General features: G+C 32.1%; 4 protein-coding genes across 10 annotated transcripts; 1 reads left to right on the top strand and 3 right to left on the bottom strand.

The window, feature by feature from the left end:
- Positions 1-570: 570 nt before the first annotated feature.
- On the bottom strand, positions 571-4,834 carry LOC114185509 (peroxisome biogenesis protein 22). Of its 3 annotated transcripts, none has more exons than XM_028073266.1 (8): positions 4,516-4,834; positions 3,619-3,855; positions 3,438-3,485; positions 2,573-2,629; positions 2,381-2,482; positions 1,669-1,734; positions 1,216-1,317; positions 571-1,068 (listed from the first exon to the last, which is right to left on the bottom strand). In XM_028073266.1, exons 1-8 carry the CDS (start codon positions 4,615-4,617, stop codon positions 964-966), a joined length of 819 nt encoding a protein of 272 aa, XP_027929067.1. In that variant the 5' UTR covers positions 4,618-4,834; the 3' UTR covers positions 571-963. The 3 variants fall into 3 exon arrangements, with proteins under 3 accessions (XP_027929067.1, XP_027929066.1, XP_027929068.1); XM_028073265.1 differs by having other exon boundaries at positions 4,498-4,833; XM_028073267.1 differs by lacking the exon at positions 4,516-4,834 and adding an exon at positions 4,210-4,453.
- A 7,769-nt stretch (positions 4,835-12,603) lies between these two features.
- On the bottom strand, positions 12,604-14,438 carry LOC114185409 (cyclin-U1-1). Its single transcript, XM_028073123.1, has 2 exons — positions 13,419-14,438; positions 12,604-13,238 (listed from the first exon to the last, which is right to left on the bottom strand). Exons 1-2 carry the CDS (start codon positions 13,841-13,843, stop codon positions 12,962-12,964), a joined length of 702 nt encoding a protein of 233 aa, XP_027928924.1. The 5' UTR covers positions 13,844-14,438; the 3' UTR covers positions 12,604-12,961.
- Positions 14,439-14,560: 122 nt separating this feature from the next.
- Positions 14,561-22,067, bottom strand: LOC114185408 (SPX and EXS domain-containing protein 1-like). Of its 2 annotated transcripts, none has more exons than XM_028073120.1 (14): positions 21,864-22,067; positions 21,443-21,588; positions 21,200-21,333; positions 20,781-20,819; positions 20,604-20,696; positions 20,368-20,484; positions 19,589-19,684; positions 18,501-18,614; positions 17,793-17,846; positions 17,468-17,515; positions 16,931-17,081; positions 15,798-15,963; positions 15,506-15,575; positions 14,561-15,028 (listed from the first exon to the last, which is right to left on the bottom strand). In XM_028073120.1, the coding sequence occupies exons 2-14, from the start codon at positions 21,519-21,521 to the stop codon at positions 14,771-14,773; spliced, it is 1,419 nt and encodes a 472-aa protein (XP_027928921.1). In that variant the 5' UTR covers positions 21,522-21,588; positions 21,864-22,067; the 3' UTR covers positions 14,561-14,770. The 2 variants fall into 2 exon arrangements, with proteins under 2 accessions (XP_027928921.1, XP_027928923.1); XM_028073122.1 differs by having other exon boundaries at positions 21,928-22,067.
- A 1,511-nt stretch (positions 22,068-23,578) lies between these two features.
- LOC114183007 (zinc finger protein CONSTANS-LIKE 12) lies at positions 23,579-27,554 on the top strand. 4 transcript variants are annotated; one of them, XM_028069832.1, is made up of 8 exons: positions 23,579-23,763; positions 24,273-24,855; positions 25,401-25,622; positions 25,729-26,107; positions 26,448-26,633; positions 26,716-26,781; positions 26,862-26,939; positions 27,228-27,554. In XM_028069832.1, the coding sequence occupies exons 2-5, from the start codon at positions 24,277-24,279 to the stop codon at positions 26,462-26,464; spliced, it is 1,197 nt and encodes a 398-aa protein (XP_027925633.1). In that variant the 5' UTR covers positions 23,579-23,763; positions 24,273-24,276; the 3' UTR covers positions 26,465-26,633; positions 26,716-26,781; positions 26,862-26,939; positions 27,228-27,554. The 4 variants fall into 4 exon arrangements, with proteins under 4 accessions (XP_027925633.1, XP_027925635.1, XP_027925634.1 ...); XM_028069831.1 differs by having other exon boundaries at positions 23,580-23,763; positions 25,729-26,075; XM_028069834.1 differs by lacking the exons at positions 26,716-26,781; positions 26,862-26,939 and having other exon boundaries at positions 26,448-26,612.
- The last annotated feature ends 349 nt before the right edge of the window (positions 27,555-27,903 follow it).

Below are 27,903 nucleotides of genomic sequence, written 5' to 3'. Positions count from 1 at the left end.
TCCGTTAATGATTTAAACGGCGTTACAGTAAAGGATCAAATAAAACACGAATTGCGAAAATGAAGATCATTTTAAACATTCGGTAAAAAAAAATGAGGACCATTTTAAACATTCTATCAAAATGAGAATCATCCACAATAAACACTGCAAAAATGAGGACAAAAAAATATTTAAGCCTAAATAATAAAACATATAATTTAATAATGTGAAAATACTTATTTGTGTATAGCAATATCACGAAAATGGTTAATTCATACTCTTATATATCATGTCTCAACAGGTTTATGAAATTATACAACATAAACTCTTTTGTAGGATTCCACATGTTTCTGTAAATTGGAGCTAATGAAGACCACTTTATGCTTAAAGTTAAGATTTCCTTTGACTAATGTTAGGATTGAAATGAAAGTATACTTCATAAACTATGTATATTCATTGGCCTGTGTAGTTTATTTTAATGATATCAAATAAACTATGGTGTTATTTGAGCCATGCCATTGATTTGTATTGGCCGTGAGGTTTGTTCTGGTTACCAAGTATGCATAAGTTTCATAAGTATACAAGCAAGAATCAACAAAGTTGTTTCATAGCCACTGTGACATTGGGAGGATAATTAGCGATGTGAATCATCGTAATGAAACATGATAAAATACAAACATCCAGTAAAACTTGCTGCCTTGCCAGTTTAAAATGTCTGGATGGGATACAGTGTAAGGCACAAATTTCAAACCAAAGAGAAAAAATATTAAACTTCTTCTTGAAAGCATCTTCATAAGGTCTTTCACCTAACTAGAGCGAGAACCTTAAATCTTCAATAAAAAAAAAAAAAACTAACTTTGTTCTCATACATCTAGAAAAAACTGAAAAAAAAAAAAACTTGTTGTGAATGTGAAAACCAAGATGCACGTAGGAACAAACTAGGAAACATTTATGAATAACATTTGATCTTTAGTGGTTTTAGAGTCATATGGATCCAAAGAACTGTTCCAGAGATGGAGCACTGAACACATTTGCAGCAGTTCTTTCGGCTTTATAAGGAGCTACATGAAGTTGATACTTGATAAACCTCTGCAACATAATTCGTTGTTGATAGTTAGAGGATAAAATTAAGCATGGTGATACTGTTGCTTCAACAACAATAATAATAGTATCAATTATCAGAGTCTAAAATTAACTTGATGGATAAAGTTGAGATGTATATATATAGCAACATACAGCTAATTGAGAGACAATTTCAGGATTTGAATCAATATGCCAGTCAGGTTCCAATTGCCTAACAAATGATGACCGTCCATTCTCTGTGCTGCAGAACAAAACCTGCATGGAGGTGCCAGAGATCAAAATAGAGTACATAAAGTTATTAAGAAACACTAAGCATTAAGTTCAATTAGTGGATACTGAAAGTATTCATATGATATATACAGAAGACAATTGTGTTGCTACAAATCTGTAAGATAATTTTAATAGATTTTGAATAAAAATGAATGAGATACTCCTACGTTGTCCATCAACATATGTATTGCATACAAAAGGATGTTCACATAGTGGAAAATATTTGTTTATATAAAAGAAATGGTTGAGACAGAGCCCAGAAATACCACAGAATAAAGTAATTAAGCTTCACAAAAAAAAAAAAATAGTGTAACTGCTTCATGCTCGTTCTCATACCTTGTCCTTGACCAAACCACCTGAAGTGAATATCCCTGCTTCTTCCAATGCTACAAGAACTCTTTTCTGCAAAAGTAATCCATATATAAAGTGTAAACATTTTAACAATAAGGCATACTACAAGGTGGCAAGAGAGATATTAAAACTAAGAAAAATTTAGTTTGCACCTAATACTAACATCAGTAAGATATGCACCATCTCAACAACTTAACATTAGCATAATGCTATGATGTAAATAAGAGTTAACCCCCACTTTAGTTTCTGCAAATGTAAGTAAGTCACTTTACCTTCTGACTTTCAAACCCTCAAGCTAATAGATAAAAAGTCCTTCACAAATAGTGGAAATAAATTGCTTTAAATAATATTAATAACCATTGTGTGGATATTTTAAATAATCTTCTACACGAAAAATTTAAGAACTCAGCAGAAAATTGCATTTCAATTTATAGGTAAAATAATTTTCTGAACAAAATTTAAAGAACTGACAGCAGAAAATTACATTTTAATTTATAGGTAAAATAATATTCATTTGAAATTAAGGACTAAAATGAATCATGTTGGCCCAAGCAAACTATACAACATATTTGGTTGTACAGAACATTTCGAGAGAGTAAGAAGGTTTTCAACATAGAATGTGAATTGTTAATTAATGCCATTGTATTCAATGGATAAGAGACATTGCGGTACTGGTATAAGCTGACAAATGACACACCTCACTTTCGTCATCCAGAACTCGTTCCATGAGATATAAATCGCAAAATTTTGTTATTTCCAATAATACTTCTAGCACAGAGGATTTCACAGTGGCTTGATTCTGCCAAGAACAGAATGAATCACATTGGTATCTTTCTGGGCATTGATGTCATAAAACAAAAGTATAAATAAAAGGGGACAATTTCACCACCTGCAGTTCCTCTGGAATACTTTCCTCGAGGATCACTCCAAGAAGACGACAAGTTACCTACATAGTACATACACGCATAGGCCATAACAGACGGGAAGCATTAGTCACATGCCAACATTTAATAACTAACGACACTAATGTGTAACAAATGTTCGTCATTTCATTAAGAGTCAAAACCAAATTATAACAAAAAATGTGGCATAAAGAACAAAATTTTCACCTGATTACATAAGAAATAGCTTCTATTTCTAAATAGTTTTATTGGAAACCTAAAATTTTAGATTAAATTGAAGAGTATATATTTTGTGTTGACCATTCAGTAAGGAGATTATCATCAATCATTGAACTTCAAAATTAAAATTGAAAGACTGTTGATGTCATCACTAGCCCACCTCCACCTTAAGATAGACTGCATATTGAGAACCCCTTGTGCAAACCACACACAATAATTACAGCCATTTAATTATCGATCCAAGGGAGATTAGAAAGTGACAGGGGGCACACATTTAATAACAATGGCTAAAGCACTTGACGTCCTCCTTTCATTCAGTTGGTGTTAATGTAAGAATGGATAGCAATAACAACAAAAACAATTTACAACAAACTTCCAAAACCTTTTTAGTTCACACTCAGAATTTCAAAAAGTGATTGCCCAACCCGTGTAAATGTCAAGCAAATCTAATCTGTAAGGCTATGACAAATTTGTTAAGCTTGCATTATATTAAGATCTAAGTGGTTGTCCAAGAAAGAGATTTCTTATCATCACAAGAAACATTGATTTCTATAAGCCCATAACCATAACAACAACAAACTGTGCATGGCATCATTAGTCCACAAGAATAACAGAAAAAGCAAATTTCATTACCTTTCTTCCTTCACTCAACTTCTGCCTAACAATCTGCCCCAAGGTTGGCTGAAAAAGTTGAAGAAAAAGCAAGCTCAGAATTGCCAACCACCCGTAAAGCTACCAAACTTGTCTTTGCAATAATTCCAAAGCATTCATACATTGTCACAACTCCAAAATTGAAAGCCATAAAATCATTTACCTTGTCTGGCTGGAAGAACTCGTCAACAACATTTTGTGCCCTTGAATCATCTGAGGATGAACAAGCATTTGAAGGAACCGCCGCCAAATTCGAATGTGTAGCGACTCCAGGATTGCTAGATGAAGCACCTTGCCGTTTTTGTTGCCTCCGTTGAGTCCCAGAAGGAGATCTCAACAGCCTCCATGTGAAAACAATTGCAACAGCAAGACCAGCAACTGCCCCAAAAGAGCGTATATCCTAATACCAAGCATAGTATTGCCAAAATTATTGGAAAAGACATGCTCAAAACAATTGCCAAAACAATAATTTGATCATTTATACCATACACCTTCACTGAAATAGATAAGTAGCACCAGATACTAATCATTTTCATCTTCCCTGCTCTATTTTTAAGCACCCAAAGTACCGATTTTAACAAACCTATTATGATGCATCAGAAGAAACTTCTTTATTTTTTTCTTTCAATTTTGACAAGAACACAAAAACCACCCCTTTCCTACCCACACCCAACAATAAATAAACTAGGTAAAAAAAACCCAGTTGAGTTTTATCACCAATAAATAAACTTTGGGAGCTAGAATTGATAATTACACAATCCCGGATCACACCCATTCATTCAACGATAAAGGTTCAAAGAAAGCACCCAAATCGAAACTTCAAACAAAGAGTGAATACAAGAAAAGCAGGAACGAATAATTACGAATTAGGCAAGCGACAATTAGCAAAAAGATAAGATTTTAATATCAAATCAGATCCAATCGAAAGACGGGCCGATCAATGAATTTTAAAAAGAGTAAAATTGAGGTTAAAGAAAGGAAGCGAGTACAGAGAGAGAGAGAGAGACAGAGAGGGAGAGAGAAAGAGGGAGAATAGAAATACGAGGTTGTGGAGAGAGACAGGGAAAAAATTGGAGATCTTGAAAGTGACGTAAGCTCCGAAGCGTTTGATAAGGTGGATGAGCTCCTGTTTGGAGGTGTCACCGTTGCCGCCGGTAGCCATGGCTCGCCGTCGCCGGAATGCTGAAATCGGAGGGAAAGTCCAATTGCTGAGCGGCGATCAGTGTGAGGATTTTGCAGAGAAAAGAAGGAATGAATGTTGGAAAGCCAAACCCAAACAGATTATTTCTTTGCGTCAACGACCGCTATAAGCTGCCGTCAGAGCTTACCGATTTGCTCCAAATTTCTCAATTTAACGTTCGTTGTTTGGGACAATTACCAAATTTCATGCTCACATTTCTCATTTATTTCTCATTTATTTATTGGAAATGAAATGTATTAAATTAACATTCTTTTTTCTTACAGGAGACTATTTATTTATTTGGGTACAATTTTAATTTGTTATTTACTGAAGTTTTAAGTTTATAGTAAAATCTAGTATTTTAAATGGAATTTTTATTTAATTTGTTGGTATATTAAATACTTAATTTTTATGTTTTTTAGATAATATTTTAATATTTAATTTTTTACTAATTAAATTATATAATTAAAATATTGTCTGACATTATTTATATATTTTTAATAAAAATGCTAAACACCATTTATTATTATATATTAGTTATAATATCATTAATTATATAATATCGTATTATTATATTTTAAATATTTTAAATATTTGAAAAGAAATAAATAAAATAATAAATAAGAAGTTTATATATATTTTTAGTTATTAAATAACCAAACAAAATTGAAATTTGTGAAATCTCATCTAATATAAAATTTTTAATAAATAAAAAAATCAGATATTATATTAAGATAGAGCAAATGGACACAAAGTAGATGAGAATCAACCATTATAGTCAATAAAAAATATATTGAAACAAAAATATCATGGACGCAAATCAATCTCATGTCATAAACACGTCTTAAAACATAACACAGTTTCGATAGAAGATTGATCAAGAGAGCAAAGAAATACATAAGTCAAGTTTTTAAAGAGAGCAATAACTAATATGCATAATTTAAACTGTAGCATCTCAACCATCTTTACAATCACCAAAGGCTCCCTCATCTGTTCACGTCATAATTGGTAATCATTGTAAAAAGAAAAGTACTACAAGAAAACATAGCACAAACAAGAAAGGGTAGGCTAGAGATCATTGGAAACTTACACTTATGGTGGCCTCTACTGCTCTATAGAGTCATTATCAATGAGTTTCACCCTACCACACACAAAGTTAGTCCATAATCATCTAAGGTCATTATCATGCTAGAGATTAGAACCTCCTACTACTCTCACCACATGAACCAGTCTACTCTATTTTTAATTTTATTTTTTATCAGCAACCATTCTATTCTATGTGAGTCTGATTGATTCATTAAAATGTTAGGATGTAACCTTATTTAAATCCATAAACCATTACATACATTATTTTATCACCAAAGGAATTTCTCCATGAAATTCTCATATACTCCACATGATATCTCATGCTAAACACATCAAATACAGTTCAAAATACCTTATCATACATGGATAATCACATACTTCATGCTTTTAAAAGGAATTCAACCAACCATAGATTCAATAAGAGAATTAAAACAAGTCTGCACCATTCTCACTTAGGCTAGAAGATCTTGCTTAAGCGACAGGGTCCTCTCGCTCAAACTATAACCTTCTCGTCTGAGCGAGAAGTTGAACAGAAAGCCCAATGAACATCTACGAGTTCTCGCTTAAGCTAAACTTTCTTGCTTAGGCGCTCTCATTTGTGCGAGAATTCTCATTTGAGTGAGAATTCTCATTTGAGTGACAGCTCGCATACTAGCAAATGAGAGTTTTCTGCTATTATTGCTTAGGCTAGAGGTTTCTCGCTTGGACGAGAACAACAAATTCTGACTTGCTCGCACATGCAACACCAGGAATCCAAACCAAACAATGAACTAATCATTTTCATACAATCACAAACATCAAACTCGTATTTTAAACATTATTTAGGACCAAGAATAGGCAAGACACTTAAAAGTTTTAAAAAGACCTAGCTTTTCTTACCTTGAAACTGTTACTTCTCTTGACGAGAAGAAAGTCCTAGGTGAAGATGAGCACCACAACTCCAAAGCAGCCTACGAAGCTGAAAAACCAGAGTATAGAGAGACAAAAATGAGGCTCCAAACAAGATCCTATGATAGAACCAAAGCTTCAGAATAAAAAAATAGAAAGAGCACGAAGGTTGGAGATCGACTTACATGGAGGTAAAGAACGTTCAATTTTGATATCTGGATAACTCCGCCACGGTCCCAATTCCAACCTATGTTTTCAACGAATGGTTAAAGACTAAGTCAAAAAGAGTTTTAGTAAAGGTAGAGCTGTCAAAATGGGTTGGAACCCGCGAGCCAACCCGGCTCACCACGGGTTCGGGTCGGGTCGGGTTGAAATTTTTTTACAAATTTCAATACGGGTTGATTTTTGACCCGGCTCACCCGGGTTGAACTCGTGGTAAGCCGGGTTGACTCACCAACCCGCAGATAAAAGGGTAACATAAGTATTTTTTATTAAGTTGGTTTTTATATTTGGGTCATGTTAGGTTGTTTTTTTTAGCCAACACATAAATAATTTGTATTTTTTTTAGTTTATTTTATATTTGAATTGTATTAAAGTTTATTTAGATTTTAATTAAAATTACAATTTAGTTTTGACTGAAAAAAATAAAAAAATTATACTTTTTTAATTAATTGAACTCGTAAGTCAACCCGTTTAACTCGTCAACCCGTAGTAGGCTGGGTCGGGTTCAAATTTTTTTGACTTGCTAAAAAGTGAGTTGGGTTGGGTTGGGTTGACTTACTAAATCATCAACCCGTGGTGGGTCGAGTCGAGTCGGGTCAAGTTACCCATTTTCACATCTCCAAGTAAAGGTGGTAGGGAAGTTGAAATACTTTTAGAAGTAAAGTGACTCTTTTGCCTTTTTCACTTAACTAAGCATGTATATTATAAAAAAAGAAAAATGGATTTTACAAAATTCGTCCATGTTTCAAAATTTTATATATTTTGGTCTTAAACTTTAAAAATAAATAAATATAGTCATTTTAATTCAACAACATTATTTTGTTATGAAGTAAAAATAATGTTATAGTTTGACACCTAAGCTGGAACACATGAAAATGATGTGAATAGTTTAACATGTCAAAAAGGTTTCATGCAGTTGAATTTGAAGATCAAACCATATAAAAATCTAGAACATAGATTGATTCTAATTTTACATCCAAATTTAAAAATAAAAATATATTTAACCTTAAATAAAATAACAATAACATTACTTTATTAATACAAAAATTAAATGATATATATTTAGTTAAAAAAATACAGATTTTGAATATTTAATTAATAAAATATTAAATATTTAAAAATTTAATTAACAAGACATACTTAGTATTTAATTAAAAATATATAAAACTTTGAAAACTTGAAATTAATTAAGTGATTTTTATTTCATGCAACCAACTATATTTTATACGAGAACTTGAGGATTTTTATAATGTTGGTTTCAAAATTCATATCTAAAATTAGTTGAGAGGTGTGTGTATACTATTTATTTATTTATTTTTAATTATTTGATAACATGTGAAACTCATTGATGTTCAGTGTACTTATAGCTATCTTTTAAACATGAATTGTTTTATATAGCTTTTTATGTAAGTATAACAACTATTTATACTTAAATATGCCAATACAAAATCATATCTTAAAATAAATAAAAATAATAATAACAGTTTTAAGAGAATGAATTTTGACTTAAATTAAAAAGTTGAATCATTACTTTTTTTTTTCAAAAATATAATAAAATATAAATGAAAATAATATAATTTAATAAGCTTTTTGAATAAAGTAAAAAAAAAATGAGAATTGTGAATTATTTCTACAACAAAAGCAATTAATCATCCCTATTTGACATGATTATGTCTCATTCTATTTCACAATACCAGTGAGGGTTATTTAAAATATATTAGTTTTATCCCTATATTATATTAGCGTAGTGGTAAAACACTCTTTTATAAATTGTATGAATTACTTGCCGCTATAAATGAAAAATATATAATATACTTTATAATTAAAAAAAAAAGACACAAGAGTGTGTGAGTGAAACCCAACCAGAAACTGTTAAATTTGTTTTTAAATTTCGGCATATTTATTTTCAAGGTCAAACATACAAAACAAAATAACTTTTTTTGACAATAATGAGTTAATAAGACGAAAGAAGACAAAAAATAAAAGCTTCCTACTTCACATAACACTTTTTCTTTAAATAGGTTCGAGACTAGGGATGGCAACGGGGCGGAGCGGGGACGGGTTTCGCTATCCCATACCCATCCCTGCATAAAAAATTCATCCCCATCCCCATACCCAAACCCAACGGGTATCAAACTTTTTTCCCATCCCCATCCCCACCGGGTAACGGGTATAATCTCGTACCCATACCCGTACCCGTGTTCTAACTACTTCAATATTATTTTTTATAAAAGAAAAAAATTTACAGTAAAGAAAACATAATATTATGAAATATTCAATATTAGGAGGATTTTCTTCGATGCCAAATACCTTAAAATAAATTATAATTGTTTACATTTTATATTAGAATACCAAATAAAATTTCATGTGAACCAAAACATTTATTAAATTTGCAAACTACAACATTGATGAACTTAGTTGATAAAATTAAAAAATATTTCAAAAAAATATAAAAGGAAAACAAATATTCAAATTAAAATATATTTTAAATGTTTGTTTACTTCAATTTTTTAAATTCTAATGAATCTATTTTTTATACACTAATAAAAGTTATAATATATCACTTGATCAAAATGACACAAAGAACAAATAATAAACATAATAATAAAAGGAAAACAAATATTCAAATTAAAATATATTTTAAATGTTTGTTTACTTCAATTTTTTAAATTATAATGAATCTCTTTTTGATACACTAATAAAAGTTATAATACATCACTTGATCAAAATGACACAAAGAACAAATAATAAACATAATAATAAAATTTTGACATAGATTTTGTATCTTTTGAACTTCAATATATGTTGGATAGTGACAAAAAAATATTCATAGCAATTACATTAAATTTTTATATTGTAATAAATAAAAGTTATTTATACAATTAAAGTGAAAAAAATTACAGTATGATTAATAGTGAGTTATAAAATAACAAATAATTAGATAGAATATATCGAAATATTATTATACATGATGAAAATAAAAAATAAATAAAAATATTAAAAAACTAACAAATGTGTGTTTTAGAAATAATTTGAGAGATTATCGAAAGAAATCGTACAAAGGAAATCAAATGTATAATTAAGGTATGATCAAATGAAAAATACCTTCGAGAACTAATTATTAAATTATGTTTGAAGTGGTTAAAATTAAATAGAAATATCATTAGTGACCAAAAAATTTGTCATTAAATTACAAATAAATTAGTAATTAAATTGGTCACTAAATCAAGTACCGATTCGATCATTGAATCGGTCACTAATTTAGTCATTGATTCAGACAATAAATCAACTACTACCACCAATGACGAAAAATAGTGACTGATATGGGTTACTGACTAAATCAGTCACCATTTCATGTTTTTCTTGTAGTGAATTATCATATACTATTCCTAAATATCATTATATATATATATATATATATATATGTATATATATATATATATATATATATATATATATATACATATATATATATATATATATATATAATTTTAACCACTTCAAACAGAATTTAAAGTGAAAAAATTATATTATGATTAATAATAAGTTATAAAATAAAAAATAATTAGATAGAATATATCAAAATATTATTCTACATGATGAAAATAAAAACAATAAATAAAAATATTAAAAAACTAACAAATGTGTGTTTTAGAAATAATTTGAGAGACTATCGAAAAAAAACAAATCAAATGTATAACTAAGGTATAATAAGACGAAAAATATCTTAGAGAATTAAGAAAACTTTTCAAATATCAACATATATACTTAATGGTTGAAAAATAACGAAAATTATTTTAATGAAACAAAAGAGTTCTTCAAATTAAACAATAATTAATAATAATAAGTAAATAATTTTTTTTATATTACCCTAAATTGAGAGTATAAACATTCTCATGTGAAAGGAAAATTTATAATAAATAAAAATATTAAAAAATAATATAAATATTCAAATGTGAGGCATAATTTTTTTTTAATTAACATACATCATTTTAACATAATTACATAAAGGTTATGATAAGATAAAAAATATATTGGAGATGAGAATGAGTTTCATGACAAATGAAATAATTAAAAGAAATAAAAAATAGAAAATATATATATATATATATATATATATATATATATATATACACATATATATATATATATATATATATATATATGTATATATATATAGGGGTTACTTGATTAATTGTGAATATTTTAATAATTTAAACGAGAATGGAGATATGGCGGGGACGGGTATTATGGCGGGTATATGTACATCCCCATACCCATCCCCATACCCAACTGAAAAAGTCGGGGATTTCCCATACCCATACTCATACCCAGTCAATGCGGGGATTCCCCGTCAAAACGAGAACGGGTTCGGGCAATACCCACAGGGACGGGTTTATTTGCCATCTCTATTCGAGACACATGAAAACTTATAATATAACAAAAAAAAAATATCTTATTTTGGAAAGAAGATTTTTTTTTCCTATTATCTATCAGTCGCAAAACTACTATGGGATGGAATTTTCACTTATCGACTTATTTAGTGAATTTATAAATAAAATAATTATTTTACATTATTATACTATTAAGGTAAATAGTATTTTAGTTTGTACATTACATAAAATAAATTTTAAATTTTATAATAAGTAAATATTTTTAAATACATATAATTATATTGTAATTAAAGATGCATTAAAAAAAGTTTTTAAATAAACAAATATTTTAAATTTATAATGAATAATATAAAATAAAACGTAAAATTAGTTTTCACTTTTTTAAGAATTTGAAACGGGTCGGATCAAATCAAACAGGTGTGAATTTTCTTCTTAAGAGAAAACTCAACCTAATTACTTATTCAAACCACTCAAATTGCCTTTATGTGTCTAATCGATAGAGTAATAGTTGCACTCTTCAAATTATCTATTCTAATTTATAGTATATGACCGAATAATTTTAGTTTAATTCTCGTTCGAGTGATAAATTAACTTGTTTAAATATGATTTTAGACCATGTACTTTAATTCAAAATTATAATTTGTCTTATGTGAAACTTTAATATATTTTGATCTCTAAATTTTAAAAATAAATAAATATAATCTTTTTAACTTAATTACGTTAACTTTTTTAGACGTCGAATACATTTTCTAGTAATATTGAATCAAAAATATATTAAATAGTGTAAACAATTTCAATAATAACGTAAAACGTGATTGACTAGAAAAAGTTAACAGGATTAAGTTACAATGACTAATTCATTCACTTTTTAAAATCTAAAAGGACAAGAATGTATCGATATTTTAGACAAAAATAAATTCCAATTGTGGGATAAAATTCAATAACTAAAATCATATTTGATCCTAAATAATTTGATATTTGAAATTCTGATTCAACTTAAATTCAACTTCAAGCTCCTTTTCCAACCATTCAGCATCTTTGTTAACTGATCGAAAGAAATCCGATAGTGAAAACATTGGAACAACATGTAAGAAATTCCTAATTTGATCGCATACAATATTAGGTTTCAACTCTGTCAAAATGTACTGAACATTCAAATTTTTCGATCAGGAAAATGTAAACAGTATACCCTTTCCAACACAACTTTTTTATTAGTTAACATTTATTAAAAACTGTGAAATTGAAATTATATAAATTATATATAATGAGTATCAGTAAAATTTGTATTTTTTTAATAAATTTTAACTTTTTTGTGTATGAACATGATCTACTAGTGTGTGAAAGTTTTGTTTCGAATCAATCTAACTCGACTCAGAAGTGAGTAACTCCTATACAAGGATTGTTTCCATTAAGGAATTCATAAATTTTAATTAAGAATCTTATGGTAACATTGCTATTTGAAGAAGAACAAGCTTTCTCTAGAAATGAAAAAGAGAGAAAAAGTAAGATAACTGTATTTTTGTGGTGAAAGCCATTGATACAGTTGGTATGACTGATATGATACATCAGTCTGGTACTGTTATTTTTTCTTTTGCAGGAGGCAAAAGGTATGAGAAGCTTTGACATGGACATGAGATAGAAGAAACGAAATTGGGCCAAGAATGATCCAATTACAGGAGGGTGTGAAGATGAGGGGTATGGGGCCCAAAATTGACCAGAAACAACCAGCGATGATGTCAGTGTACAATTTGTGGTGGGGAAGGGCTGTGTTTATCTTCAACGGATATTTCAGCCTCAAGGTCTTCCATGGCCTTTGGTGTCAATGCCCTTTCAATCTTCATGCCTGTGCCATTCACAGCCATTTCTTTCTCTAAGTGAAAGCAGTAGCTCTCAAATACACCAGAGCTTACAACAACTCTAAAATCCAACAGAAAGAGTAGCTCTAACTCAAGCTTGTTCAATTCACCATTGCTCACTCCTCCTACTCGAGCATAAACGGCGTTGTTATAGTGTCTACAACTCACAAAAGCAAAGAATGAGGCACAGTAATAGACAACCGGAATAAAGACAATAAAACTCATCTTCATCATCTAAGGTGTAGTTTTCCAGAATACGAAGAAACACAAACGTTGCATGAAATCATATAATAAGTAAATGTGAGTGTGAGTAGGAAGAAATGGTGCAGGGACTCACTCATCATCGAGCATCTTGGAAGCGACCATGACACTGGTTACTAGCAGCCTGTGCACATTCAAGGATGTGACAAGGGAATCAGGGTGTCTATGTGTGAGCCTGTCTATGTACACATAGCCAACCACAAAACACGAGGGGCTACAGTTAGTGTACTTGTATATCCTCTCCAAGTACTTGGGTATGCTTATGCTTGGTGCTCTTACGCCATGGAAAGTATTCAAGCTGTTACCGAGTCTTACTGAGCCACAGATCAGTCCATTTTGCTGCTGGTTCAGGACATCCACAAGCTTTTCATTGCGAGCTACCAGCTTCTCTAACATGGAAGACAGGACAAAGAGAACTCTGGGCAAGTTCAGTTCCGATAAGGTTGTTTCCGGCAGCAGCTGCCGACCGTGGTTGTTGCTGTATTCACCTGCTGTTAACATTTAGGTAATCTCTTGGTGGTGTCGGCAGAGGTTCTTATATAGTAGATGCCCATTGCTACTGTACTATTTGAGTGGTTAAAGACTAAAGGGGGCGTTAGTTGCAGCTCTGTTCGTTATCCAGTTAGGGGAAACCACTCAGACTGTATACCTAACGTGTGTGGCTCTACCACAAACGAAATATTAGGATTGCGATTGAAAGTTTAGCGTCCTTTACCTTGTAAATCTCGAGCCACTAATATTCTTTATCGAGGGACCCCACCCCACCCTTGGGCTGTCACAGGATAAAAACAAGCCATGCACGAGAATACAGCCTGGCAACAGAAACTTTACTCGCTTGCTTCGCGTGTAAACAAAACTGGAGGTCTATCTTGGTACACCCAAAATACTAGGCCCCTCTGAAGGAACTTTTAGGAGCATAAATGTCGAAGCAGTGACTAAATAATGTTAATTCAGCTTTCTTAATAATAGTTAAATGATAGCTACTGGCCAAAAGGCATGGGCAAAATCATGTTTTGCTAGTGTTGGCTTGTAGAGTTGGTAAAGGATCCGTGATGCAGCCAACTTTTAACCCAGAGAGACCAGTAATAACACTATTATATATTTAAGGTTGTTGCTTTGCCGTTTAACGAGATCACCTTTTATGAACACCAGACATATTGGGGGTGCTACTGGGCCCATAAAAACACCGATGCTATTAACCAGAAGTCTTGCTATACATGATAAAACCGTTGTAGTATTGAACAAGATATTGCAGGAGCACAGTAAGAATGAACTGTTTTTCATTTTTGGTGAACAAAGAATGACATTTAATACCAGGGGTAGCCAAGCCAGTGGAATCATAAGGAATGGAGATCCCCTATCGTCAAAATATTTGAAATATATCTTGTATGATAGTGCCAAAGTATTAGGCATCATACTCTATCTAGACTATACACTGTAGTTAATGGAATGAAGTAAGTTCTCTTCATCGCTTGGGATTTCTTTGGCTGAGAGATGCGAGTGTGATTTGGAATTCGTCTTGTTCCACTCATTTTCAACACGGAAGAATATCCACTGGAAGCGGCGGAAAATCTCCAAAGCAGCAATTATGAACACCGTGAGGTAGTTATGACGAAGATGGGCAGACAGCTTATATGTCCACGTGCAACGCAAAATCAAATTGCTTCCAATCACCCAAAAGTAAACCTGTATGTATATATGTAAACCACTTCAGCACATTGAGAAAGCAATCTGTCTTTGTTTCAGTTCTCCCCTATTACCTTCCTTTTTCACCATGTGGGATTACATAAATTCAGTAAACTGGCTAGAATCACATTAATAAGATTATACGCATACGAGGAGTTATCATTAGTGGTTGAATATATTTTTCCTACAAGAACGGATGGCTTATTGTGAATTGAGGATTCTGTGGCCTATTTAAAATTTTATAATTGCAAAATCATTTTTATCTTCGTATTTTCGAGCTTTGTAATACATACTTGGCCTTCATACACAATTTTTTTCTTGAAAGCCCCGAGTTCCATAAATCTTAACATTTTGATCTCTTTAAAATCATTTTGGTGTAACTCCGCTCCCCACAGTTTACCTTGAAAAAGCAATATAACGATAAATTCCAAGGGAAAAAGTACTGCTAAACTGAAGCTATTCTCATACAAGACTTACCCATCTCCTTCCATGTAACATATGAGAGAACAGATGTGGCTTGTTAAACTTGAATATTCGAGTGAAGCCACTGTGAAAACAGAAAGTAAAAATTAGACCATAGCAAGTCAAACGACACTCATCAGATCCACAACACTACCAGCCTCACTTCTAAAAAATAATACTTCTATTTCTAAAGGTGTTTGGCTAAGATATAAAAACATTACTGACAGTATAATCTGCGTCTCTAGAATGAGGAGCTTAACTCAAAAGATACTATTAAAAGTGCATAGTAGAACAAACACTGGCATACCCTAGGTCCCAATCTCGATTTACATCCCAGTAGAAGGAGTATGACGAGTTCACAACACCTGACAGAAGCCAGAGAGGCCTATAAAAGTTTGTCCACTTATCAGGGAAGACGTGATACTTAAGGGCAGAGAGAAAAATCACAGGAACTGCAGTCGAATATTTTAAAGCTGAAACCAAAACCAAAAGAAATTAACATCAGTGCAAGACAATAAAACCATCTGTTTGAAAAACATGATAAGTTGTTCATTAATAATTAAAGAATTTAATCTTCAGTGCAAAAATATAAAAAATCAGCAGCAGATAACATACAAACAGCATAATGATTATAAACAAAATCAGAAAAAAAATTGAACACGACTTCTCAAATTTTTTTGCAGTCACATAATATCATATAAAATCATGAAAATTGAATTATAAAACATGGTCATGTAAGGACGAGAAGTCTTAAAATTTCATCTTACCAGCAGCACTAAGAGAAGCATAATAGAGAGTTTAGTCCTTGACATAAATATTTTATGTTTCCTAATAGAACAATTTCCAAAAATCATAACAAAATCTATATCCAGTCTCATCATGAAAACTCAGCAAAAATGTCCCATTTTATATTGTGTTACACGTAACAACATATAATCAATTTTGAGAATCCATGCATCATATTGGATTCAAAAGAAGCAAGCTTGACGACTTTAAAGTACAGTGGAAAAACTATTTCACGTGCTAAAGATAGTTTCAATATAACAAAAATGTCCTGAGTTCACCAAGCAAGTTTTTATTAGCTTAAAACATATATAACAGCACATTTCAATAACACAGAATGAGATATTAGAAATTACTAAAATAGTATATAAGAAGATTTCAAACAATATGCTCATGAAAGCTGACATACTGACATTGCATTTAAGTCGCTAAATAATATTGGTAATAGGAAATGGAGTCCTAAACACATGGAAGCAAAGCATAAAAAAACATCAATGTTATTCACTGTAATTAAATTATGTCTGATACAATTTTGACAATTGACACAAACATAAGCTTGTGATAAAATACCAAACAGGAAAATGAAGTTCTATATTACAGAAACTTGCAAAATTTAGATAATGATTGAAATAAGTTCTAAAAACAAAGAATTCTTACCATTCAGAAGACTAGTTTTCTCTCCAGTATCTTTGTACTGACGGAGACATTGGAATAAGCGGAAAAGATAAGGCAAAACAAGAACAAAAGGGATTGCAACAGAGTGGCTGCCACAAACAGAATCAGCTTCCAACCAAGCTATTGTCGCAACCTACAAAAAAAAATAAAAATGCAATCGTATGTTGAGAAATGAAGCATCCACAGCAAGCAAAAACTAAATATATAAGTCCAAAAAGTCTATTCATTAAAATTAAGCTCCAGTGGAACAGAGAACAGTGAGTACCATAAAAATTGTAACCAAGTTCCAAATCTCAACATTACAAAATCAAATGAAACTGATTTAGTTGTAGAAAACATTTTCAATGAAATCAAGTAAACTTGTTCCATGTCCCAAGCCTAAAATAAAAGGAATTCATCATACCCGTGAACTTCATAAAATAGTCAGAAAGGGATATTGAAGTTGCTAAAATGAAATGAAAAATATAAACTCTCAAACCAATAATAGAAGATATTAGAAGCAATTTATCAGAATCAAACCTGTCGATGGACCATTCTACATACTGAACGCTCTAAATCAGAAAACACCTGCCAAAAATTACAACCATAATCAAAATAATATAATTATACATTACTAGATACTAAAATGTAGATCAGCAGATTATGTCAATTCTAAACTCTCAGGTTGCGTCAGTGTTGAACCACTGTATCCATAAAAATAGAAATAACTAAATGCAGGCAAAAGCATAAGCTTCAAATCTCTAAATGACATAGACTAGACTCAAAACCTAATGATATAGATTTACAAGGAAGAGGAGGACAAAGGCTTTTCTAATAGAAATATAATATTGAAAAGGAAGCACACCTTTGCCATGGAAGTTAAGATATCAGCCAAGAAAAAATCTGCGAACGATATTGCCTGTTTTAATGAAAAACAGAAAACAGTTAGATCATATTCAAGCATAGTTTCAAGTTCCAGCACTATGCTAAAAGCATCAATTCATACAGTACAAAGTAAAGCCAAGTGCAAGGTTTTGGCTCAAACATCAAGTCTTACGAATCTCAGTAAATAAAGAACAAGAATAATTTTCTTCTATGCATCAAAGTTAAACATGCAACATTTATCACATATCATGAAGGAAAGTTCATCATGAAGCCTCTTTGAGGGTTTTAAATATGTTGATGGATGCACCACCTATCGAGACAAAGGCTGTGATAAGAAGGTTATCAATTGTGTTTTAAATTACTCATTACTAATGATTGCTAGCTTTTCTAGTCACTTCGTTACTCTTGGAACAGCATGTGAGTATCTAATCTAAGGCTCTAACAGTAATAGCATGTTTTTTATGGCCATCCAAAATGATATGGGGAGTTGTATGAGTACTTGTGTAACTTTCATGAAAACTGAATGCAGAGAAGCAAGTGAATATAATGAGTCTAGCAATCTATGTTGAAGGTTTATATATCCTGCCCACTCATGCATATCATACATATAAGCTACATGCTAGAAATTTCTACTATTTGGAGAGTAATACCGTAAGAACTTACGCAATACAAATAAGAGTGAACTTGCCTGTAATGGGAAAATTATTCTCCCAAGTGTCCTTAAGAAGAAATATCTAGATGAAAAGTAAAAGATATCAAAGGGGAATATCAAAACCAATATAGCGGCAGCATATAAGAGCACCTGCAGAATACACAAGAAAATTTAAAAAATAAAATCCAACAAGATAAAAAAGAAGAAAGGAAGCACAAAGTGGAATTAAATGTCCATCAATCTTTTATATTGCAACAAATAAAAAAATGTTTATAAGTTATTTTCTATATGATGATGGACCTGAGCTTACTGAGTTACTGAATACAGAGTATGCTTTTGATTAAAATATGATTGAAATTGAGTGTACGAGCAGTTTGGATGATTCAAAAGAGCACAAATTACCAACCAGCCAATACTGAATTTAAACAAAGAAATATGCTAAGTAACCATTATGAAGTTATTTAAATAAAAACATCCGATATGATGCTAAAAAAATTACACAATATTTTTCCCTTCCTTGTCCCCACCACAAGAAAAAGAAACAGATATAGTAGAGCTATTAATACCATGATTAACAATAAACACTATCCCAGTTGACGTAGAACTTTTTATATCCAAACCTAATGAATACAACAACAGTAAAGCTTTATCCCATTGGGTACATAGGTCACACAACACCATTGCTACATAATAACCTTTTGTTTCTCACTCTCTTCACTAAACTAGGTTCCCCATCCAGTCCAACAATATTACCTTACTAATAAATGATTGAAAGTGCCTCCCAGTAACATGATCAGTACCCATTTGCTAAAGATATTTTGCAGGCAATGTGCAGCTTTCATTAGATTGGTTCATCATAAACTTTTTGTTTAATCAAAGGCATAAAAAAACTGCAAGCAAAATAAAACACTTTCAAGAAACGAATTACCAATATAAAGTGTGTTTGGTTCAGCTTATCTTAAAGAAATAATTGCCTATGTCTGCTTATTTTGCAAGATTTATGAGGAAGCTTTTGAAAAATTATTTCCCCAAACTTAAGCGTTACCTAACATGAACTAAATTCCAAAAACATGATATCCAAGCAAACAAGAATAATAACTAATGAGTGGATGCATCTATTACACTGGTTGTGATGCAGCATATGAGACTTCTCCATGAGAATAAAGATAAATGTATGCTGTCATACTGGTTGGAACAATAATTGTCATCCATGTAGCACACTGCAAAATCAAATAGGAAAAGAAAAAGACTTCAGACAATCATTCAAGAGTAATTATTGACAATAAGGAAACAACGAGTTGGTTTAAAAAGAGAAAAATGAAATATTAGAGAAATGGATGACAACAAAGCCACGGAGATGTCCCAATTTAGAAATATAATAACAATAATTGAAGGCAAAACCAACCAGACTAACATAAAGACTATAGAATAGTAAAAACAAAATTATTTAAAGCATAATTAGCACACATATTGATCATTCCGTTCCTATATTATTCCACAGAAATTACTGCTCCTTAGTTTGGCAAAAATATGAAACAATGATTAAAATACGCACCTTTATCCCACAGGAAACCCCATTCCCACCCTTCAAAATTGTCATTCTTTGCAAACTGGAAGTGTTCATTTCTTCTTTCCTTTCCTTATATAATTTTGCTGGTTATAAACTTAAAAATTATGCTAACGATTCCGCTCAATGCTTATTTAAAGTACTAAACATGAAAACAGAATGAACAAGAATGGCATACAAGTACATTCTTGAGCAAACCAAATATTGGAATAGAGATAGTTGCTCTACTATTGTTCCCAACAAGTCATGACATTTCCAATTCTATTCTCCTTGAATCTGGAAAAACGCTGATTTTATGTGCCAAACAAGACATAGGTCAAAGTGGTGAGTTGATACCTTCCATATTTCTCTATGGGTCAGATGATTTTGATCAAGATCAAATATTTTTGCATAATTGACTCCGCCTTGAGCAAAAAACCATAAGTTGATTCCCCACAGCCAAACCATCAAAGCCTGAAATATAACAAAGAGATAAGACACATCATACAACAAATGTCTATGCAAAGAGGTGAATCCATGCATCCACAGAGTGGCAGACCTAGACTGTGTGTAGGGGGAGGAGGGGGACTAACCGCTAGAAGAAGAGGGTTAAAATACAAAAAAGCTTCATAAAGGAACAATTCCCGCTTGTCTGCACTCATTATCATTACAGAATCCCATCCAATCTGCAATTTCCAACGTGGCAAATAAGATTGTGGAAACCACAACAGAAGTTCAGTAGAAACATAGCAGAGACAAATACCACTGACCTTGCAACAGATGAAGGCCCAAATGAGGAACAATAGCACCTACAGTCATCTCAATTGCATTATTGAAGAAAGAAAGTAGAAGGAAAAATAAAAGAAAAACAAAATGTAAAGAAGTAAAACAGTAGGAGGACACACGGCTAGGTCAAGAAAGAAAGTAAAAGGAAAAATAAAAACCAAATAAATGTAAGAAGTCACATTGCAGCTCATTATGTCATTCTGTATGTACTCAAATAAATTATGTCATTTACCACATTTTTTCTCCCAGAAAGAATCAAACATAATTAAAGAAACATTACATTCCATCATTAAGTCCAAACAAATTTTGCATTCATTAAAAGGACAGCATTAAATACATTCTAAATTTTTAATTAAAAAACAAAGTTCCGAACACTTTCTAAAATGCAAAGCAATGTAAGAACCTTGAATCTCCACAACAAGGCTGGTGATGGCATCATTGTAGCAGCACCCACAGCTGTCAGGCTACCCCTTGAATCGGCTGCCTCCACGGGATGCAATAAACCTTCGTCGACGCCATTCTCCACTTCGTGTTCATCTGAGAACAGCACAAGCTAGAAGTTATATGGTCTTCATCACAAACCAATACAAGGAAAACACTTAAAAATAACAACAGCTGCTGTTAAGGGACTTATAATTAAAGTTACCGAGATCATAAACAACTGGTCTACTCCCAGACTTGCGTAAGTGTGTACTATTAGCAGGAACGGCAGCACCTCCAAACATAGATGAAATGAAAACACAAACAACTACGCTCTTGTATTTGCACCACCTCCCCAATTCCCCTAATAATCTGTCAACATGCGAAATTTGAAAATTAATTAATTAATAAACTAAGTAACTACTTCATTTATGCACTTTACCAAATCCTAACTGAACTAATTAAAGAAATCAACAACACAGCAAGCGACACAAAGCATACTCTAAATTTACATAAGCTCATCTAACACGATTCCTGCACTAGCTACATTGTAAAATTTCAGAAATCGGAAATGTAAACAAGTTTTCAGCTAATCGAATAATGAATTGAGCATGAAAATGTCGATCCAAAGAAGTGGAAAACCGAACCGAATCAAATCGAATCGAAAGGAGGCGTTAATTGGAGGATGAATTGATGTGTTTGTGTGATTACTTGCGTGGTTGTGTCGCTCGCTATCTCACATGACGGAAAAAGGGTTTAGATTGCGAAGGACGAACCAAACGCGTATATTTGAACCGTCACGGAAGAAGACCGGTGTTGCAGTATTTTGAAGTTTGGTAATAACCTGTAGAATTTTACGTTGGTCGTAATCAATCCTTAACGCAGAATAATTTTTATGAAATTTTGTGTTATTATATTTTTAAATGTTTAATTTTTATTATATATAATTTAAAAAGGTATTCCATTTTCATTCTTTATATATTTTCTTCAATTAATTATTTAATCTTGGAATTTAATTCAAACATAATAGGCGTGTAAATTATTTTATATCACTCTAACAACAGTTACTTTAACATATATCTATAATTATTTTAATTAGTTGATAGTATAAACTTTTGTACTAAAAACGGATAAAAAATAATTATTAAATTTCTTAATTAGTTTTTAAATAAATTTTAATATTGATATATTAATATTATATGCAATTGAAATTTACTATTATCTACATTTTATTGAGTATATAGAAAGTAAAATAGTGTAATAAAAAGATTTTGCCTGAAAGATACGATGGATACTCGTTTTTCTGAATGTGAATTTTAGATGTCCAATTAAAAACACACATTTGAATGCTTTTTGTGTAAAATATTATTAAAAAACACGTACACCTATACGTATGTATAAAATTATGTAACTAAATACGAAGTAATGAAAAAAAAATAGCCTATTTTAATTCTTTTTGAAGTCACTACAAGCAACACTGACAGTGAAACGTTGATTATCAGCAGTCAACAACTGAGCTCTTTGGTTTAAACATTTTATCTCTTCGAATAAAAAAGATTACAGAAAAATAATAATATTAATTCGATGTTAGCTTTCTTTTTATTTTTATTTTTTTTAAATTAAGTCTACAATATATAGTTCTAAACCAAACTCAATAATAATTAGGTCCCAGTATTTTCTCAGCTGAGGCACGATCCATTAAGTGACGTGGACTAGTTCACCTAAAACCCCCTTCACTCTCCTCATGTTTCTGCTGCTTTTATGGTGTTTTTCGTTGGGTTTATTAATTAGGATTAACGAATTATTAAATAAAAAAAGTTAGTTTCCATAGTAATCAATATTTTAAAAACTAAAATTGCTATTAAATTGATTATGGGGGCACTTGTTCATACCGTTCAAATTTTATCCTACTTATATTTTAACTTTTAAAAGCATAATAAAATCAATACTGATTACGAACTTGGAAAACGAAGACCGCGGTAAAAAAATAAGAATAACCCGGTAATGACACTTGGAAGAAGTGGACCTACCCAGGAAATAAAAGATTAAAAATCATAATCTATTTGGCTCGTTTTCTGCATCAAATTCACAAAACCAAAACCAAATCAAAATCCTTTTCTTCATTATTTCCACAAATATTTCTCAATACATCCTTATAATAGTTGTGATATTTTATTTGCATTTATTCACGGATGATGAACTGTCCGGGTAAATCTGCTGAATTTTTTACAGTCAGATCAATGGCTGAAAGTTTCTTCCACAAACCTGTCCACATCAGCAAAAGATCTATTTTCAGACTTTCGCTACTGGCATGTGTCACTACTCCTAACAAAGCAAACCTAATAAATAAAGTGATGATTGAGATAGTGTTACTAGTGACCTTGGTAGTTGCTAGTATCTGAACGCATACATTGTTTCTCCGAAAATATCAGATACTACCCCATCCTTTGTTTCTCTCATTCACATTCATGGCTTCTGGGCTTCCAGATCTTGGATAATATTTTGTACCAGCTGCGTCTGGAGGGGAGCTACAGAAATTTTGGTTAGGTAAGAGTAAAACTCATTTTCTATTTTATTCTGCGCATGACATAATAAATAGTTATGATGGATGATGGATAACTTTTATTTGTTTTTGAGGTTTCGAGTAATGAATTTCAAATTTGATATTACAGTTGAACTAGTTCTGCATGAACTAATCATATATTTGAAATAGCCAATCTTTTCTTTGTAAGAAAGTCTCGCTATTGGTGTCCATTTTTATAGGGATTCAGAAGCAAAGTTCTTGAGTTTGAGCTCTAATTTTGAATTGAAAAATAAATAATTAAAGAAATTATTATAAAAAAAAGGAAGAATAAAATGATTCTGGTAAGAGAAGAACAAAGATTATACAAATCCATCTCAAAAGCTATTTAGTTCGAGAACCTTGTTCTACATGTTTTTTATTTTTTGTTTGCATTTAATTTCAAAAGATTCATTTTGTAACTTTTTGTTTGATTGGAGATGGCTAAGGGTTAGGAAATGTATCTTAGAATAAATTGAGTTTAGCATACTTGTAGGGGCATGGAACCTATGTGTGAGTTTTGTTGGGCTGTGAGAGCTGTGGTATACTGCAAGTCAGATTCTGCTCGTCTCTGCTTGCATTGCGATGGTTGTGTGCACTCTGCAAATTCTCTGTCTCGCAGGCATTCGCGTTCTCTCCTTTGTGATAAGTGCAATTCCCAGCCAGCAATGATAAGATGCATGGATCATAAGTTGTCCTCGTGTCAAGTTTGTGACTGGAACCCGAATGATTGTTCTGCAGTGGGACATAGGCGTCTCACACTGAATTGTTACTCTGGTTGTCCTTCTTTGACTGAGTTTTCTAGGATGTGGTCCTTTGTTTTTGAAGTTAGTTCTTCACAAGGTGGTTGGGAATCTGTTAGCACTTTGCCAAAAAGTGAGAGCTGCACTAGCCTGGAGCAACCTGATCACAATGGTGGTTCCTTTGGTTTGGTGAGTGAGAAGTTGGATGAAATTGAATCTTGTGTCAGATATGAACCTTGGATGGGGCAATCTCACATCATTCCTTCAAATCCAAATTACACACCGTACGGCAAAGAAGACGGATTTTTCCTGGCTCAGGACTCAAACCAGCCAAAGGTATGTCTTCTTCTGATTTTGTGTTTGGTTCATTGTAAGCAATATATATGCATTGTTTTTAACGTGTAAAGATAACACACCATTGTTTAGTACATTATCAGTGCGTTTCTTTTCTCCCTCTATTTAAAAGTATATGTCAAATAAATCCTGCCATTGCACAACAAAGGATTAAGAAAACTCTTATAAGAAATATAATTGTACTTGACTAAATTATCCACTGTTAAAGTATTCAAAATATTATCACTCAGGGTAATTTCTTGCATTCCATTTAGTGAACAACGAAAGATATATAGAAATAAAGACAAAGTTATAAGGGGGAAAGTTATGTGTTCTTAGTTTCTTAAAGTGACACTTCACTAAAACAACAAATATTTTGAAATGTAATATTTCACAGGGAAAGAAGAACTATAATATTGACAAAAGTGGTTAGAACATGCAATATGAGAATTAGTAAGCTCTTTTCATGTTCCTAGCAATTCTCTATTTTCCTTCTTAACCAAAGCTGATAGAAGTTTTTTTTAATGTTACTTCTTAACTCAAATTAGCCGCAGGAGTGTACTGATCGAGGAACTGGTGATGGGAATGTACTCTCTGAAGGTCTCAATGTGGACAGCGGTCCAATAAATTTTGAAAGTGCTGATGAAATATTTGGCTGTTCACAAGCTGCCACAAGATACCCTCTTGAAGATGGAGGAATGGACTGTCTGTTGATGGATAAAAAACTATCAGTCACCGAATCCAGCTCACTTATTGAGAGTGCCTTAGAGGTTATTCCTCAAAACTCATTTTCTGATTCTCCTCTCTAAATTTCCTTATGGTATAAGGTTTGGTAGTAGTGTACAGAACTAATTGTCAAACGCGTGATTGTTTAAGGCATCATCATCAATTCAACAAGATTGTGTGGCTTTTCAGTCATCTAGGACTGGTGGATCAGTTAGTATGTTGCCGGTTATGAACAGTAACACAAACTGTGCACTTATGAATCCTAGCAGCACTGGCAACATCAGTCTGGGATTTCCTCAGGGTCAAGTTCATTCAAGCATACCTCTTCAATTAGGCAACATTGTGGGTGAAAATAGTTCTACTGAATATCAAGACTGCGGGATATCGGCAATGTTTTTGCCGGGTGAAATCCCCTGGGAATCAAATTTGGAGGGTACATGCCCACAAGCAAGGGATAAGGCTAAAATGAGATACAATGAGAAAAAGAAAACTCGAACGTATGCACCCTTAATTCTCTACATATTTTATGGTAAAATGAAATGAAGACTTTTTTATTTTTCATTTGTTTTACTTTCATGATAAATATGCTCATTCAACTGTTCCTTGTTCAAGTCACTCAAGTGCTATTCTATATATAACCATTTGAATTTGTGAGAACATATCATATCCTATATTACGTATTGTAGTTGTAACTCTGCCGGGAATTATGTGTTGTAGTTGTAACTCTGCCGGAATATGTCCCCATGCTTCATTATGGTCTACTATTTGAAAGATGATGTTATCAGATGTTCATACCTCATACATTTCACCCTTGAGTTACCATTTTAGATAGTGTTTCTCAACAGACTTTGCTGATTTCTTATCTGCAGGTTTGGTAAGCAAATAAGATATGCATCTCGCAAAGCAAGGGCTGATACAAGAAAACGTGTGAAAGGTAGATTTGTTAAAGCAGGCGAAGCATATGATTATGACCCTCTTGTGACAAGGGAGGTCTAAGAATATTATCTGCATGAAAGATATGCTTTTTCTGACTGGTTAGTCTGTCATTGAACGCTGTAAGTACATTGCATTGTTTTCAAGCATTGTTTTCAAGGGATGTTTTGTTTATAACCTGAAAGTGGGAGAATTTTAACGCAGATAGATAATTTATTCAAAACTTGACTGCTTGGGTGATTGGTACAGATCTATTAGAGATTTTAACAGGTTAGTATTTAGAAGATAAGAAAGATATGTAATTGGGAATTGCACAGGAAGGGATTGACATTGCATTTAATTATACATAGGAACAAAGAAGAGCCCAACGTTTGAACAGATTACAAAAACAGCATCACGGTCACTATGAATTCAGATAAACACACAGGGTACGTAAGATAAACACCACTTTATACATCTAACAATCTTTTTTTCTTTAAGTTGTAAAAGGATAGAACTGAATACTCTCTTCTCTACTTAAGATTAATATCGAAGTGCTTATAGAAAGTTATTATGGGTTCCAAAGTCTTGCTATATGCCTATATAGTTCCGAATATATTTCCCGTTGCTTTGGCTTTCTGACAGATAAGATTAGACCTTTTACTGCATTAGTTAGAATTAAATAATTTTTTGCCTTCTTTATTGATCTTTGGATTTGATCATTCAAATATTTGCAGGCCTGCATTTTCTTCCTTGCTGTGAGATGTATATAGTTATCCACACCTGAATTTGAAAGGTGAGACTATGTGTAATGTATAAACACCGTCTACAATAAAACGGAAACTGGTGTTTGGCAAGCAACTATAGCCAACCGCACATTGTCTGCTTTCAGTTTGGTCCTTCCTCAAAGAGATCCTTCACACGACAATATTCTGTCATCCTAAGCCATTGTTCAAGAACAACACCTATCAAAAAAATGGTTCAAGAACAAAAAATATGGTTCAAGAAGAACAACTATCAAAAATAATGGTTCAAGAACAAAAAACATGGTTCAAGAACAACACCTATAAAAAAAATGGTTCAAGAACAACACCTATCAAGAAAAATTGTTCAAGAATAACAGCACCATGATTTGGAACCTCTTCGTTTCTCCCATTTTCATCAGATTGGGGAGCACGATCACCTGTGGATTGAGATGCCATTGTTCTTGACTCGCTGGAAGCCAGTTTCACTTTGCCTCAACTATTTCATTGCTTCTATGACTCTGTTTTCTAAGGATGAAACTTGTTTCTTTAATAATTGTACAAAGTACAAACTTCCTCACTTCAATGGAAGTTTGTTTCAGCTACTCCATTATTTTCTGTTCTTTCTATCTGTCTTTCCAGGTTATGGTGCAGAAGTACTGAAATGCAA

The sequence above is a fragment of the Vigna unguiculata genome, chromosome 5 (assembly GCF_004118075.2).
Source record: "Vigna unguiculata cultivar IT97K-499-35 chromosome 5, ASM411807v1, whole genome shotgun sequence".
Taxonomy (NCBI): domain Eukaryota; kingdom Viridiplantae; phylum Streptophyta; class Magnoliopsida; order Fabales; family Fabaceae; genus Vigna; species Vigna unguiculata.
This window is presented reverse-complemented; position numbering and strand designations above follow the sequence as displayed.